Source organism: Patagioenas fasciata, chromosome 13 (assembly GCF_037038585.1).
Source record: "Patagioenas fasciata isolate bPatFas1 chromosome 13, bPatFas1.hap1, whole genome shotgun sequence".
Classification (NCBI taxonomy): Eukaryota; Metazoa; Chordata; class Aves; order Columbiformes; family Columbidae; genus Patagioenas; species Patagioenas fasciata.
The window spans coordinates 24240870-24255915 of record NC_092532.1 but is presented as its reverse complement, the minus strand read 5'-3'; the positions used below and the strand labels follow the sequence as shown (position 1 = coordinate 24255915).

The 15046-nt window shown below is 43.7% G+C and overlaps 1 protein-coding gene across 3 annotated transcripts in view; it reads left to right on the top strand.

Annotated features, from left to right (window-relative positions):
- The window catches only part of NFATC3 (nuclear factor of activated T cells 3), a 67294-nt gene that overhangs the window by 26014 nt on the left and 26234 nt on the right, over positions 1-15046 (top strand). For all 3 annotated transcript variants that reach the window (XM_065848459.2, XM_065848460.2, XM_071814363.1), the window contains exons 3-4: positions 2475-2637; positions 14585-14784. In XM_065848459.2, coding sequence (XP_065704531.1) covers positions 2475-2637; positions 14585-14784 — 363 coding nt within the window. The remainder of the gene's footprint in view (positions 1-2474; positions 2638-14584; positions 14785-15046) is intronic.

The following is a 15046-nucleotide window of genomic DNA, read 5'->3' as shown; positions in this document are numbered from 1 at the left end:
GAGCAGACGAAACCGATACCCTCCCCGGCAGAAAGGCGCATGGCAGCGTGCACTGCGACCCGAGACGGCACTGCAGCTGAGAAGTCGAGGGCGACGGGGGCAGCAGGAAGAACGCTGGGAGAAACAACAGTGGTGTTGGTGCCCAGCATCAACTGCAGAGGGAAGCCGCTGTAACTCCCTAGCCCGCTGCTCTGGAGGACTCCAGTTTGCTGCAGCGCAGTCTCAAAGGCTGTGGCATTTATTTGGAATGCTGCATTTGGAAAGTTTTCCAATTTTTTGGATGTTTTAGGCATCCGCACATGTGTCGTGTGTTTGCTTGCTCTCTCACGCTGATATTTTCTGTTTGTTTTCAAAGAATGACAAAACCTTGAAACTTGGTTATTTTCCTGTCTCCATGTTTGTTCTAGTAGTCCAAATATTTTTTAAGAGATAATGGGAGTCTGATAGAGAGCTCGTGCCACATTTTTGTTATTAATTGCAGGAGCAAAGCTCTCTTGAGACACACACTGTATGGAGAGCGGTCACAAGCAGCAAATAGCTTTTCTTGACCGAGTCTGTTGTTAAACTTTCAGTAATACCTCGCAGAAAATGGCATATCGTCTGTGGACTGTGTGTCATATCAAGTTCTCTGAGGAACTGTATCTGTTCACTGTGTATAACACCTATTTTGACATAGAATATTTGGTTATATGGGGGGAAGAGGTTTCCAGAAATACTAAAGAAAAATGTCTTGTATGCTACATTTCTTTTTAAACTCTCTTTAGTATCTTCTAATCCTGACGTTTTCTTTCCTTTTTCAAACTGAAGACTTGAGTCCTCTTCTCCTCCAGTAGCTCTAGAAGTGAATGGCAAGGTCTAGTTGATAGCCAGTAGTAGCACTAGGCAGTACGGCTTGGCCCGTGGAAGTGTCTGGAAGGACTGGGCTTATGCTGCGTTCCTGGCAGTTTTATTGCCCACAGCACCAGTCCTCTCCTGTCCAGTAAATGCTACTGCTGTGGAAGGACCGGCATCAGACCTCCTTACGGGGGAAAGAGAGTCTTTGTTGTACACTGAATGCTCGTGCAGATGATGTATTGCTCACATTTCTTCCGTTAGGGAAGTCCTCTTGTTCCTGCCATTGCTCAGAAAGGTGCTTCGGGAGATGAGGTGCGACGTGGGCTGCCTGCTGACGTGCCCAGAGGAGGCTCTCCGTGCACGGGCACGTGGGCAGGCCAGCAGCCGCACAGGCTGCTCTCGTGCAGGAGGCCAGCGAGCAGCGTCGTTTCTCCTCCCTCTTTCCATGCTCTAGCGGCAGTGGTTTGTGTAGTGAATGGCAGACGTGCGGTGCTGCAGGCTGAGCCCAAGTCCGTCCAGATGCTTGCCAAAGAGGGAGTTTTCTTTCCTTCGTTGTTCAGGCTAAACATTGTCTTCCTCTCAACTGTGGATATGTTCTGTAGGTCTTAGCTACATTCTCCAGAAGGTATAATTTATCTTTCTTAGACCTGTGGCTGTCCATGTTTGGGGAAATCTGCGTGGCTTTGGATTGGTGGTGGGGTTTTTCCCGACTTCCTGTAGAGCAAGGCGGTACAAAACCATTTTAATAGAAGCTTATTTTTATTGGAAATGTTCTTGTTTGGTGCACAGTGCTATAAACGTTCACTTTTAAATGTTCATAAATTAATCTGCTCTACCAGGTAATTACTGACTTGAATCTGACTGTTTATCTTATTAGAATGATAAGTCTATAAATTATACAGGTGAAAGGGTAGGTATGGAAACACTGGTGATATCATGTGGTTTATTTCCCTTTGTGGTTCTTCCATATTACTTCTGTTAATTGCATTTTGTTCTGTCTTTCCTGGAGGGACTTTGATAGTGTGTGTAAGGGCATATATGATCTGTGGGCAAGCTAAGCATGTACTTTTTATCTGTTGCAGTAAGTCTTTATGCTTATATATGACTACTAGCTTTAAAATTGTGGATCATCATACAGTGTTCATTTAAGGATAGCTGACAAAGTGCAGTGCTTCCTGATCTTACAAAAACAAAGACAACAAGCTGGAAGATAATAATGCAGCAAGTTAAAAGTTAAAACTTAAAGACTTACAGATTGAATTTGGACTGTTCCCTCTAAACAACATTTGAATTTGCTTGCTGATAGACTTGAGGATAAAAAATACACAAAGGCAATATAGAACAGCACTGTTAGTGTGGGGCAGGGAGGTCATCCTGTACAGTTCTTTTAATCAGGTGTTTGAAGGAAGAAATTCCACCGTAACAACCCTCAAAATAAATACTTAATTGAAGATTTTAATGCACCGGGAAAATTTTGGAATTCTCAAGGAACAGTGTTTAGGCTCATAGCGAGTCTTGTGTGGTCAGCATTTGTTAGGAAAGCGGTATTGCTGTCTGCAGCTGACAGTGAAAGTCCTGTGTGTGTTCTGCGGGCAGACGACACAGCTGATCTAACCACAGTGTGCCCCTCCTGATTGCAGCACATCCTCCCTGCCGCCGCTCGACTGGCCTCTGCCGAGCCACTACGGGCAGTGCGAACTGAAGATTGAAGTCCAGCCTAAAACTCATCACAGAGCTCACTACGAAACAGAAGGGAGCAGAGGAGCAGTAAAAGCATCTACTGGAGGACACCCTGTAGTGAAGGTAGGAAGCCTGGATTTCTGGAATAGAAGATAATTTTATTAACTATTAATGCAATTAATGCTGTTTACAATGCTGTACCTTGTGTGAATCTTACTGTCCTTCCTGGGTAAGATTTTCTCCCTTAAATATATCCTGTTCTATACGAAAGTTAGTTTCAGATGGTTAAAAATGTACAGTTTGCTACAGTTGCAATGCCTGTCACAGTTTGATGCTGTATGCACTTCATGCTTGTGAACGGATTCACAATGCAATAGGGTATTACTTAATGTAATCAACATGAACTTCAAGGAGGAAGTCGTGTGCATGGGGGCGGGTAGGAGAAGTCGAAACAAAAGATTAGCTGGAGCTATACTGAAATATGATATAGCTTCATTTGCATCAGAAATTGTCTTTATTGTGGTGTTGAGACAGCTTCTGAACACTATAAATGTTTCTTGTTTGTGGATTTATGAGGTTATTTCTGTGAAAATGGTACTCAGAAATTCTGTTAACTTTCACTTAAATGTCTGGAGTAAATTAAACTTGACTCTTCTCTTTCTTCAGCAAGAACCAAAGGTTATTACTAGAAGTTTAATGGTAGCTATCGCCTTTAAAAGTAAGGCATCACCTAGTTTCTTTAGAATAGAACTGGTTATCTGTTGGAACGATAAAGGACTCAGCACTCCGATTCAATGTGAATCACGCAAAAGCCATTTATTACAGAAACATGTCTCCTTATATACGCAACTATTCTCTAATCATGAATCCACGCTCCAAGCATGGATTCGCTAAATGAGTATCATGGGCAGTCCACACGCTGGAGCCCCACTGATGATAGGTCCGACGACTCACGCCATGCTGAGGCCCTGTTAATGAAGAAACGCCCCTCTTTCTCACAGCTTCTTGAAGCGGCCTTGAGATTCCTTTGGGCCTGACTAATTCAACAACATATCTCCTTCTAACGAAACCCCTTCACAGTTATCTGTAAGGGCAAGTAAGACTTGTTTCTTGCTTTCTTTTTTTGGACATCATTTTCATTTGGCAGAGTCACGCAAGCTTTACTGTCTCTTAGAACCATGTGATGGGTCAAGAAAATGCAGTAGTACAGGCAGCAGTCCTCGTCAGGCTAACAGAGGGGGTGATACAGGGTCTGATTTGGTAACTGGTACCTGCCCGCAACAGCTGGCTTCTTTAGCTAATTCTAAATGCTCCAAATGCTAATGGCATCTAAAGCGTATATTTTAAATACTTTGCAAACACCAGCCAATTACTGTTGAGCTCGGAATTAAATGTAAGGTCCTGGCAAACTGGACTTGGATTTCTTATGAAACTTGTGTTTCTTCTGAAGGGAAAGATGTGTGGGTTTGGTGTTGCGGGTATCACTGTGCACAAGCTGTGACGTGCTTCCCTCCAGGTCTGCGTGCAGGTGTGTGCGCACACACGGGGCTCTGCGCTGGGAACACGTCTGCAGTGACCCTGGTTAGCTCGGGGAGTCGCCCGTGTCTCCTGTCACATCCCTGGTGCCCGCCCTCTCGTTCGCGGGGCCTGGGGAGGCTGTGCTGAGGGACTGCGAAGATGTCTTGAGTTCTCAGTTCACACGTTCGTGAGTGAAAGCAATGGCTTTTATTTACTTCAATCTTGCTTAATGGTCTTTATGGTAATCCCAAACCAGGTTAAGATAAAATTTAACTGTGTATTTATAAGTCAAATCAGACAACAATTATAAAATCTTCATAAGACAAATAGGGAAAAAGAATCTGATTACATTAAGTTTACAGCAGGGTTTGTCCTTTCCCCCAAATGCAGGATATTTCTTGTTATTTTCCAGCAAAATGCAGTCACAGTTTCAGTTCTTCATCTTTCACTATGTATTTGATGCATTTATCTTATTCCAGTGGTTGGAAGTAACTTATTACAATTAGAGACCAGATGCGAAGTGTTCGTAGGACTGGCATAATCAGTCCCCTTTCGTTCTCCTACTCATATTGTAGTATAAACTTGTTACTGCTCTTTCTCCTTATAGTTTATTCCTCCTTTATGACAAGCAAATTCTGTCATGCTTTGTAATTACACCAGTTTTGGAACAGCTCTAATGTTATACCTGTATAAATAAAAATGTACCGGCAGAATTTATATGTCTTGGGCTATCATCTGCTCTTTTTTCGTTGCCTAAGCAACCTCCTCTCTCCAAGCTATTCATCTGATGAATTTCTTCTGGCTCCTACTTGTATTCTTTGGGCTACTTATCAAACTCTGCTGCTCCTCTGATAACTTACCCTTGAACTTTTTCATTCCTCTCCTTTTCCTCCTAGACTCCTGCCAATAAGGGCTGGTTGTCTGCAGCCCCTTTTCTTTCTTGGATGTTTTGCCTAATCCTGCCATTTCCATTCATAATCTGAGCTCTTCATCCAACTTCTGTGTTCTCTACCAAGTTGTTCAGTGTTTTCCTTGCCATCACAGCACCACGGCCTAACCAGCTCACCATTCTCCTATAGTCAGACCTACTAGATTTCTTAGCACAATAGGGGCAAGGGGCAAGTGCTTATCAGGGCAGTTCATGCTGCAAACTGGAGAAAACGGAGGATTTCTGGAACCTGAAAGGGGGCCGCCCACGTTTCTTCATGTGTTGGAGCGGTCGGTGGAGCAGCACACACAGCTGGCACCTGCAGGGTGCTGGCACTGGAGTTGAACACATCCATGATGACGAGAACTTGAGGGGTTTTTAGCCAGGTCTCTCCTGAGCCTTCATGAACTGCATTCGATTTAGGGGTTTCTATGCCCCTGGGTGCTTGTATCTTGCACTAATATTTGCATTAAAGGAATTTGTTTTGCTGATGTTTATAAGATGTGACACATATATGTAGGCTTCCTTTTGCTTACAGAACTAGATGCTTCTAAGCTAAGTGCTAGATGCAAGCTAGAAAAACCAGCTCTGGAATCCGTGACTTACACCGATGATTTTAAAAGCTATTTATTTGCTATGGCAAGAATGCTGTTTTAGAAGTGGAGATAGTACTTACATGTCTGACAGTCTCATGCTCACACACATGGATTGTACTATGCCTCTCTAAATTAAAATGAATACAAATGTAAATCAATATTCTATTTCGCAATTTGGTCTATTCCAGCTGAATTAGGAATTAATTGTGCTTGATGGGAGAGAGGAAGTTGTTATGAAACAAAACATTGATTTGTATTACCTTTCGTCTTACTGCTGGGAAGAACAGTGTGCTAAGGGCCAAGTCTGGTGAAAGGTAAATACTAAATAGCTGTGAGCAGACGAAAATTATTTGTTTCCATATAAAAGTGAAATATTTTTCAGCATTTCCAGAAACTTATTACACAAACCCAGTCGATTATATGCTTTGCTACTTGTTTCTGACGTAGTTTTTCTTTTTGGTGCTCCTGGCTTCATGGCAGCCACTTCCATGTGTGTGGCCATGGCAATAAGGCACTCAGCATTTTCTTGTGTGAAAGAGCTCCACGTTAACCAGTGCTAGAGCCGAGAGAGGGTGCGGTGAACAGAACAGAAGCGTTGGCTTGGAAGGGACCGCAGTGATCACCAGGTCCAACCGCCACCTCTCTGGGTGCCTGAAGCCTGTGAGCTTTGCTTGCTACGCAGTTTGGTTTGCTCCTGAACGTTTCTTTATGCAAAGCTAGAGGATTTAATTTCTGAGCTGTGAAACCTCTCTAGTTCTGCATGTGCAGTTGATGTATTACTTAAAATAAAGACTAAGACAGTACATAGCTTCAAGCCATTAATCTATTAGTACTTGTCATTAATCTATTACTAATACTGTCCCATACCTGTTGCTAGGAGACTAAGCTTCTGACAAATTTGGCATCATCTGTTGTGAGTCCATTTAATCAGCTTATTTCCACATGTGAGGAAATGAAGGGAGTGTAGCATCATGCTTGTACATCCATTGACTTTAAGGAAGCAAATTCTCTAATGAAATTCTCTTGTGTTCAGCTCTTTTGAGGCAAAGAGTTCTAAATAGCAGATACCTGTTGTTTTAATCTCTGATTTGTTGGGAGTATGTTCCAGCAAATCTCTGTCATCTGGAAAAATTGATTTCACCTTGGTAGAGAATCTGTAAGATATCACTGACGGGAGAGAGTAAGGAGCTTGGCAGAAGGGACAGCAGGGAGAGCGATGGCGGGTTGGACTTTGGGCGTCCGAATCGTGTAGACGTTCTGTACTGCGCTGTCGGAGCCGCAGCCCCGGTGACTGCCCTCACCTGCCTGCTTCCACAGCTCAGAGCGCTTACTGTGCCCCTCCGCGAGGCCTTTGAGACAGGGAGCTGCCGCGTTTCATCTGACTCTAAATGCACGATCGTCATTGCTTCAATTTCCCACCCTTCCCGCAGGTCAGATTGTACATAATAAAATAATGTTTACACTCGAGGAGGTGGCAGAATGAGATTTTCTGTTACCTAAAATGGTTAGGGTTCTTCATGAGACTTCTCTTGGATAACGCTTGTGATCAAAAACATACAAGCGTTCTGGAGCAGGCAGGCGCATGATGAGGATCTTTCAGGGATAGTTGCTGGTCTTGTCTACTCTTGTATTTTAGCTTTCTGATCTAAAATGACTGTTTTCTTTGTAAAACAAACTTTTTTTTATACTGTGTTCCTGCTGTTCATGTGGACTTCTGCAATTTTCTGAGTTTTCTTAAGTCCTTTAATTAGTTTGGTAGTAAATTCCATAATCTGTGTTGTGCACAACAAGGATGATTTCCTTTTTATCTTTTGTCCTCTTACTGTTGAAGAAGGTGATGAACATGATGTTCCTGATAACCGTACAGTGGGATGTCCCGGGGACCGGGTGACAGCTGCGTGACAGCACCGTTGTGTACACAAGGAGGATCTGTCCTCTGGCCATCTACCACAGTGGGAATCCGTTCTAGATGTGAACCATGATAAGGGTGATTTCTTCTAAAACTGATGATCTATCTGCAAGAGCCACTGTATAGGAGCCACTTGTGCCTCACGTACACAAGACAGTTTTGCAGCAGTAGTAGCTATTAAGAATTTGCCGGTACCAGACGTGTCTTTTTGCCATATTACACAGGGTTTAAGGGTAGAATCATTTACCAATTCCTCTGCCGCAAACAGAATTCTTACTGTAGGTGATGCTGCAGTAACAGAGGGGAAGTATTGTGTAATCCACATGGACAACTCAGCAGTATTACAGCTGAAGAAAGCTGTCATATAAAAAAATAAAGAAATTTTAACTAAAAACTAGTTTATTTAGATAGTTCTGCACTTCTAGTAACCGACAGCAAACAGCAACTGCCTGTGTGAGGTTTACTGGAGACCCGTGAAAGAGCCGGGGTGCCAGGGGTGTTTGACTGCAGAGCTCGAGGCCACGGCTGAAGAGCTGCGGTGGAGGAAAAAGCGAAGTAAAGCAATTGTGAACTACCTTGAAAGAGCCGAAACAAGGCTGTTCTCAAAAAGCCTGTCAGTCTGCCCGAGCGCTGGTGTAAGAACTCTGAGCTACAAGAGGGGATCTGACTGAGCGGTGTCGGAGATGAGCCAGTACAGATAAACTAGTGAAGGGCTGTCTGCAGGAGTGCACGGCCCCGGTGTTGGAAAGCCTAGGAAACCTCCATCTGAAGCAAATGCTTAGTAAGTGCTTATAGTTATTACACGGCTGTGTATTTCCTTCCCCGTTCTTCGTGTTTGAACTGAGGACTTTTACACGGACACTGGTGCATTTGGGGGACCCAGAGGTGTTAATGGGGTGTTCTGTTCACTGCAGTTATCCCAAATGTTTCCACGGACACATCCTGTGTTAGGAGACTTTGCCCTATTTTTAGGGAGGTCTATTTGTATGTCAAAGCTTGCTTTCTCATCAGCCTACTTTACCAATCTAGTAATGCCGTATGTACTGAATTGATTGCGCGAAGGAACACTAAAGCGTTGATAGAATCTTCATCTTCCAATAGCAATCAAAGAAAAGCCACATAATAAGGTGGGTATTAAACCTCAGTTTAATACGTTTGGTTAAACATGGCAATTTTCTAATAAATGCTTGAAAGTTTTGCAGGAAAATTGCTTTAAAAGTACAATAAAGCAGGTTTTGGCACTGTCTGAATGTCGTCAGTATCGCAGTATTGCCCCATTGCTGAGCAGGTAACTCGACTAATGACGTGGCCTTTCTGACTCCTCCCTCCCCGCGTTTTAGTTCTTTTTTTGTTTTGATTTAGTTTTTACTTGGAAGAGCAGGAATGTGCAACCCCGCCATCCCTTCTGGGTTCACCGACTCCGTTATGTATTGGGGTTTTTGTTAATAAGCAAAGGAGGGCTTGTTTTAGAAAAACAGACTATTCAAACTATACCAGTATTGCCTGCTAAGTGCCTGTTTACTGTGAATTTTCTATGTTCTGGTGGATTTTTTTTCACTCTTGTTACAAGTCTTAAGAAATCACATCTTGTGGATAAATAACATTTGCATTTGAATGGAGATCGGTAGTGCTTGGCCTGCAACAATAAACTGAATACACAAACCCTTCTTTTAATTTAAAAAAAAGGCAGGGAGGGGAGGTAAAACTCCTAAATATTAGAGACTAAGAGATCAGAGCGTGGGGCTGGCGCCGTGAGCCAGACACGGCCCCAGCAGAACCCACAGGTAATGCTGCTGCCTTCAGCGCTCAAATGAATCTGGTGTCACACTTTTTCTTTTTTAAGGGTTTTCCAAGTGTCCATTAAGAATTCATGAATGCTTTTGTAATATGGAATACAACTTCTTGATGATCCCCAAATTCTCTCATTAACTTACCGTCTTTGTAATCACTTGGTAAAAATTGTGCACTAAGAATTGAGGTGCATGCGGGAGTTCACTGTCGGCAGTGTAGTAACAGGGCTGGAGCCGCTCTGGCACGAAGCCCTGCGGGCTTATCCTGTAGTGACCTTCAGTCTTTAGCCTTCCAGCTTTAGTTTAACTTACGCATGCACTGACCTTTGCTATGGAAACGATACAGAAACACAAAAACAACTTGGCCGAGTTTCCTTGGCAAAGCAGCGGGTGGTGTGTCAGTGTTGTGTTACAGGGCGGGTTCCGGAGGTCAGCGGGCGGCCTACAGCACCCTGTCTGCTCCTCCCGGCACGCTGGTACACCTCGTCGTAAAGGGTAGATCCTGCAATACCCCTCATGCTCAGCCAGGAGCGCGGGCTGCTGTGCTGAGCAGGCCTGGGCCTTGGGCAGGCTCGTAGTGCAGCACTTCACTGGGGTGCATCGGCACGGCCGTGACTGCAGCACGCACCAGTACCGGGGAAAGTGCTGTTGGTTTAAGTGCTTATGGTAGGTATAGGGAGACTGTTGTTATTTGTATATATTGTTTATACTTTACTAAGTTAAACTAAAGGTGCAGATACTGTGGCTTTATATGAGGTATTTGAACAAAATGTAGTATCTGTTCTTTCCAGTTAATTATGTAGGTATTTTCACTGCAGAACAACTCGAGTGTTCGGGCTGTTCAACATACAGACTTGTGCATAAAGCAGATGAGGCAGTAAGAAAGGGTCACCCTGCCATCAGTGAAACTAAGAACAAGCCACATTTTTTTGAATGACACCAAAACTGTATTTAAAAGGAAAGCATTTTAAATTCCAAAATATGTTATTTTTCCAGATTTTAAGTTGATCTGGGGTAGTAAGTCTCCTTCATTACAAGGCATTGTTATTAAGATGATATGATTGTACCAGTAATAGCAATTTAGACTCCAAATGTCGTATTTCTTTGGGTTCTGTGATAAGTCAGTCCCCGGGGGACCACGCGTGGTGGGCTCAAAGTTCTGCTTTGCCTGCTATGTAAAGATTCTGTGTGGGGAGAGGCATCCAAGGCTGCATTTCGCTGGGATTAGTCATCTAAGGGACTTCAGAATACCTCCATACTCTGCAGTAAACTCCTGAATGCACCAGCAGTTAAATAAGGCAGGAGTATTCTCAGGTGAATGGTGTGATACGGGCTGGCTTTAATTATGTGGCGCTTGGTTTTTGGTTTTGTTTCTTTTTGGTTTTCTATCAGCAGGTTTTTGACAGGCTGTCCAGCTCAGTTTTAGCTGGCACACAGGGCTGTCTCTTAGCACCTACAGCACATCGAGCTTGCTGTCTCTCTTGCTGTAAGGACAGCTGTTGGAAACACAAGGGCCCTGTGCGCCCTGCCGTGGCTTGCTCAGGACTGTGACGTTTCCCTTTCGCGCGGCCCCAGTAGCTGTGATCAGGCCCTGGATGACACTGCCGTGTGGGAGACAAGGTTATTCTTTCCTTCCCCACCTGCCCAGCGTACTTAGTTGCCACACTTACTTGCACACGCTGGTTGTATTTATGGCTTTGCACTGTTTTTCTTTTGTGCTGTTGTCTTTTTATTTTAAACCTTGAATAAATGCAATAAATAATCTGTAATACAAAGCATAAATTTATGAAGTCTCTGCTAGCTTGCCAGTACGTTACTGCTCTGCCTTGCCATACATTCCAGTGCCTTTAACAGGACTCCATTGCAGATCCTTTACAGCAATTAATCTGAGACAAAGCTATAGTGTAAGCAGCTGATGGACGTGGTTGGGGGTGGACCTCCTTGGTTTGTTTATTTGGTTTCAGACTGGTTTACACTAGCAGGACTTTGAAATATGCATGAAATCTGCAGGATTTTGTCCTGATGTTATTACAAATCATTTTTAATTATGAGAAACCTTATGTATATGTGTCTGTATTATAACATGAATAGGTTTCTTCTAAATTACTATAAAAGTGTATTCTATTGCATTATAATACTTTTCCTTGTCGTTTCCTTGAGACATTGGATTTCTTGTTTGTTTCCATTGAACACATAAACCAGAAGGAGCGTGACTAAGGGTAGCGCTGCTGGGCTGGGCTTTGTTGTGGGGTTTGTATTGGTCCCGCTGTTTGAGCTCTGCTCAGGTACAGCTGACGGGGCGCAGTGGTGCGGGACCCCCGGCCAGCACGCGCGCCTGGGTCACAACAGCACCACACAGAACTGCTCTTGATAACCTCTGATATTCAACTGCAGCGGTGGCACTTTCTGTCAGACTTCCCTACCACTTCCCCTCCCACACCGTACTTTGCAGAGACCGGGCTCTATGTGTCTTTCATAATAGCATATCTGGGCGAGCACAGAGGGTAAACTCTGCTCAGGAAGCAAAACCAGTGCTAGAGCTGCCTTTGAGCAATTCAAATGTAACATGGCCATAGAATCTCAAAGGCACTAGCACTGCGACTGGTGCCGGGGGGTTTGTGTTGCCTCCCTGACTCGGCTCCTGCTCTGTGCAGGCTTCTGCAGAGGGCAGCGAATCTCCTGCAGCAGCCAGGCCAGCTTGGCTCTCCCATCGCTGGTGTCTCCAGAACTGCTGTGTGAAGGTCCATTGTTCTGAAGGGGACGATAGCTTTATTTGGAAATCAGCTTTGCCACAGTGACCCCATTGGGAAGTTACTCAAATTCTTGAATAGGTCTGGCTTGTAATTTATGTAATTCCCAGTATTAGAGTAAACACATTTAACGAACGTCACATTTAGGCTGTATTCCATTGTGTTAAGATTTAATTATAACCCTGAGGAAAATGGATGGTAGAGTCCCGGTGCTGAGAACGTGGGACAAGATGGCTGCTCTAAATGCTAACCTGTGTCCTTAAATTCTCTTGAAACTCCTAAAATAATTCAGAGTCACAGAAAATAGGAAAAAATACTCATTTGGTATTTAAAACAATGGGGTCCTGCATCAGGTATAAAAAGGAACTTGTGCATTTATGTATTTGGTTGGGGTAAGAGTCCTGTGCTCCACTGGCAACACGACAGTAACCAAGAGTCAATTTTGCTGTGTTCCAGCTGTGTTCCAGTGGTTTACAGGTTGGTTCCAACAGCTGGAGAGCAGCCTGTCAGCTCACTGGTGCTCACAGGAGCCCCTGTCTCTGCTGCAGCAGCTGTCAGTGCGCGACTGTGGCGTTTCTCTACGTGGGGAGCAGCTCTCGTCATCCAGACGGGCTCCGCTCCGTGGCTGAGGGGTCGCTTGTTTGGGTGGTTGGGGTTTTTGGCTGCATTTAGCGCTGTTTGTACTGAGGACTCCAGGGACAACAAAAAGATTTTACATATTTGACAGAATAAAAGCCTACAAATAACAGACAGACATATGTAAATGACATCATGTAAGAAATTAGTTGGAAATATGTCAGTTATAGGACAGGACATGGTATCTGATAAAAGCCGTGCTGACTGGTAACGATTGCTTGGCTTTTTTGTGAGATATTTTTCCGTCATTATAATGAGGGTCTGAAGGGATAAGCATTGCTAAACCCAGAAGGGATGCTGCAGCTTGGCTCTAGATCTTTATTCATCTGTAGTATGTCTCAAGAATTATTTAAGGTCGCACATGTGTGCTGGATATGAAGAGATGAAGAACGTGCCTCAGGTGTTGTTTTGGTCTTATTTGAGAAAGCTCAGTTTTATTTGTCTTAGGTGTTCTAGATTTTGGCTGCTGTGCTTGTTGATCACATTTAACCTCACTGGGCAAACGGGAAGAACTAAATTTAATGGCAAGGAGATACGATGATGCTGTTGTATCTGGATGGATTAATTAATGAATATTACATCTTGGACAAAAGCATCCATGTAAGGCTGAAAGCCTTGCGAATGACTCTTTAAAGTTCCAGACTTCTGTCAGAAAACAAATTTCAGTTCTTGATTGAGAAAGCTCTGATGAAAGTGCCCAGAGCGGTAGGTGCTGTCCAAGCTGTAACTTCGGTATGGAAACCAGGTGCCCATGCGGTGCCCACAAAACCTGCTGCCCAGCACGCATCGAGATCCACGGGGGCTGCAGCGCTGCCTCTGGGTGCGGACGTGCTTTGCGTTATTGTGCTGCTGCCTGCTGCTTTAAATTGCTCTTTCAAGTAGGTTAAATTGACATGGTCTTGTGTGGTTTTTAAGTGTTAGATAATATTGTTGTGTGAACAAATAACTATTCCTAGAGACAAAAATATTGACATGACAAAACCACATTTAAAGAGTGACTGTCTGGCCCTCCCTCCAGTGTGCACATCAGTTGATGTCAAAGTCGGGGAAACAGGAATTTGCTGCATTGCTTTTTAGAAGGGACACGACGTGCGTCAGTCTGCAGGAGGGTGAAGTAAACCGCCCGTGTAAGACATCTTACAGGCTTTAGGTTTAAAATTGCAATGGCTAAAGGAAACTTGCATATAATTGTTGGTTAAATTTGTTTCCTTAAATCTTGTGGCTAATCTGCTACTGATGGTACGCCAACCTGCCTTTTTCTTTCAGAGTTCAGTTACTCTTTTCCTCATGTTGCAGCTCCCTTTGTGCCTCTAATTACCAGTGTTATCTCACACAGCAGGTGGTTTTATGACAACCGAGAGCACTGGGGGTCAGTCTTATATATAAGAAAAGGAAAGATGCATTAACAACACTTATCAAATTTGGGTTTTGTAAAACATTTTCTTTGCCAAAAATAAACCATACCTGATTTTCTAGTTATGAATTAAATTTTCTTTGTCCTAACATAATATCTTTGCATTCACAAAGCATCTAAGGTTTATTAAAACTCACTGTTTCATTCCATAGTAGAAAAACTGTACTTTAAAGTGGTTTTGGTATTTCGAGAAACGAGGTGTATCTTAGTAAAATTGATGTGGCTTTGAAACACACCTATAACATAGCATAGCTTTACATGGGAATTCTGCAGATAAAATATTTCTCTTTGGGCGATTCCAGGTCAGAAAGATATTTTGATATCCGTTCGTTCTGGTACAAGTTGCTGCTGGTACTCGTGTCAGGGGACGGGAGCTGTACTCGGGTTCTCATTTCTGAAGAGACTGAAGGAGCTTGTGATTAAACACTGCTCCTTGAGCCGTCAGTCTTTGTACTCGTCTTGTACTGCGTACGCACAGATGCAGTAAAAGTCAACTAATATTTTAATGTTACATTTACTTTTTCGTCAGCTCCTGGGCTACAGCGACAAGCCAGTAAACCTACAGATGTTCATCGGAACAGCAGATGATCGCTACCTGAGGCCCCATGCGTTCTACCAGGTGCACCGAATCACCGGAAAAACGGTTGCAACAGCTAGCCAAGAGATCATCATTGCCAGCACAAAAGTCTTGGAAATACCACTTCTTCCTGAAAATAATATGTCAGCCAGGTATAGTGCAGCATCAATCAGCTGTTTGTTTGCTCTGCGTGGGGGTTTTTCCTCATTTGCTCAAAGGTGAAAGAAAAGTTTTGTAGAATAGCATATTTTCCACAAGTATGGCTCATGATTGAGATAACCACATCTCTAAACATGCCAGTGTTTGGGCAGTCACAAGGAAAGGTGGACAGAGACAGGGAAGCTGATGAGCCTGCTGGGGAGATAGGTGACAGGCCCACGGGGTGGCCTGCGGGGTGTCCCGTGCAGGGCCAGG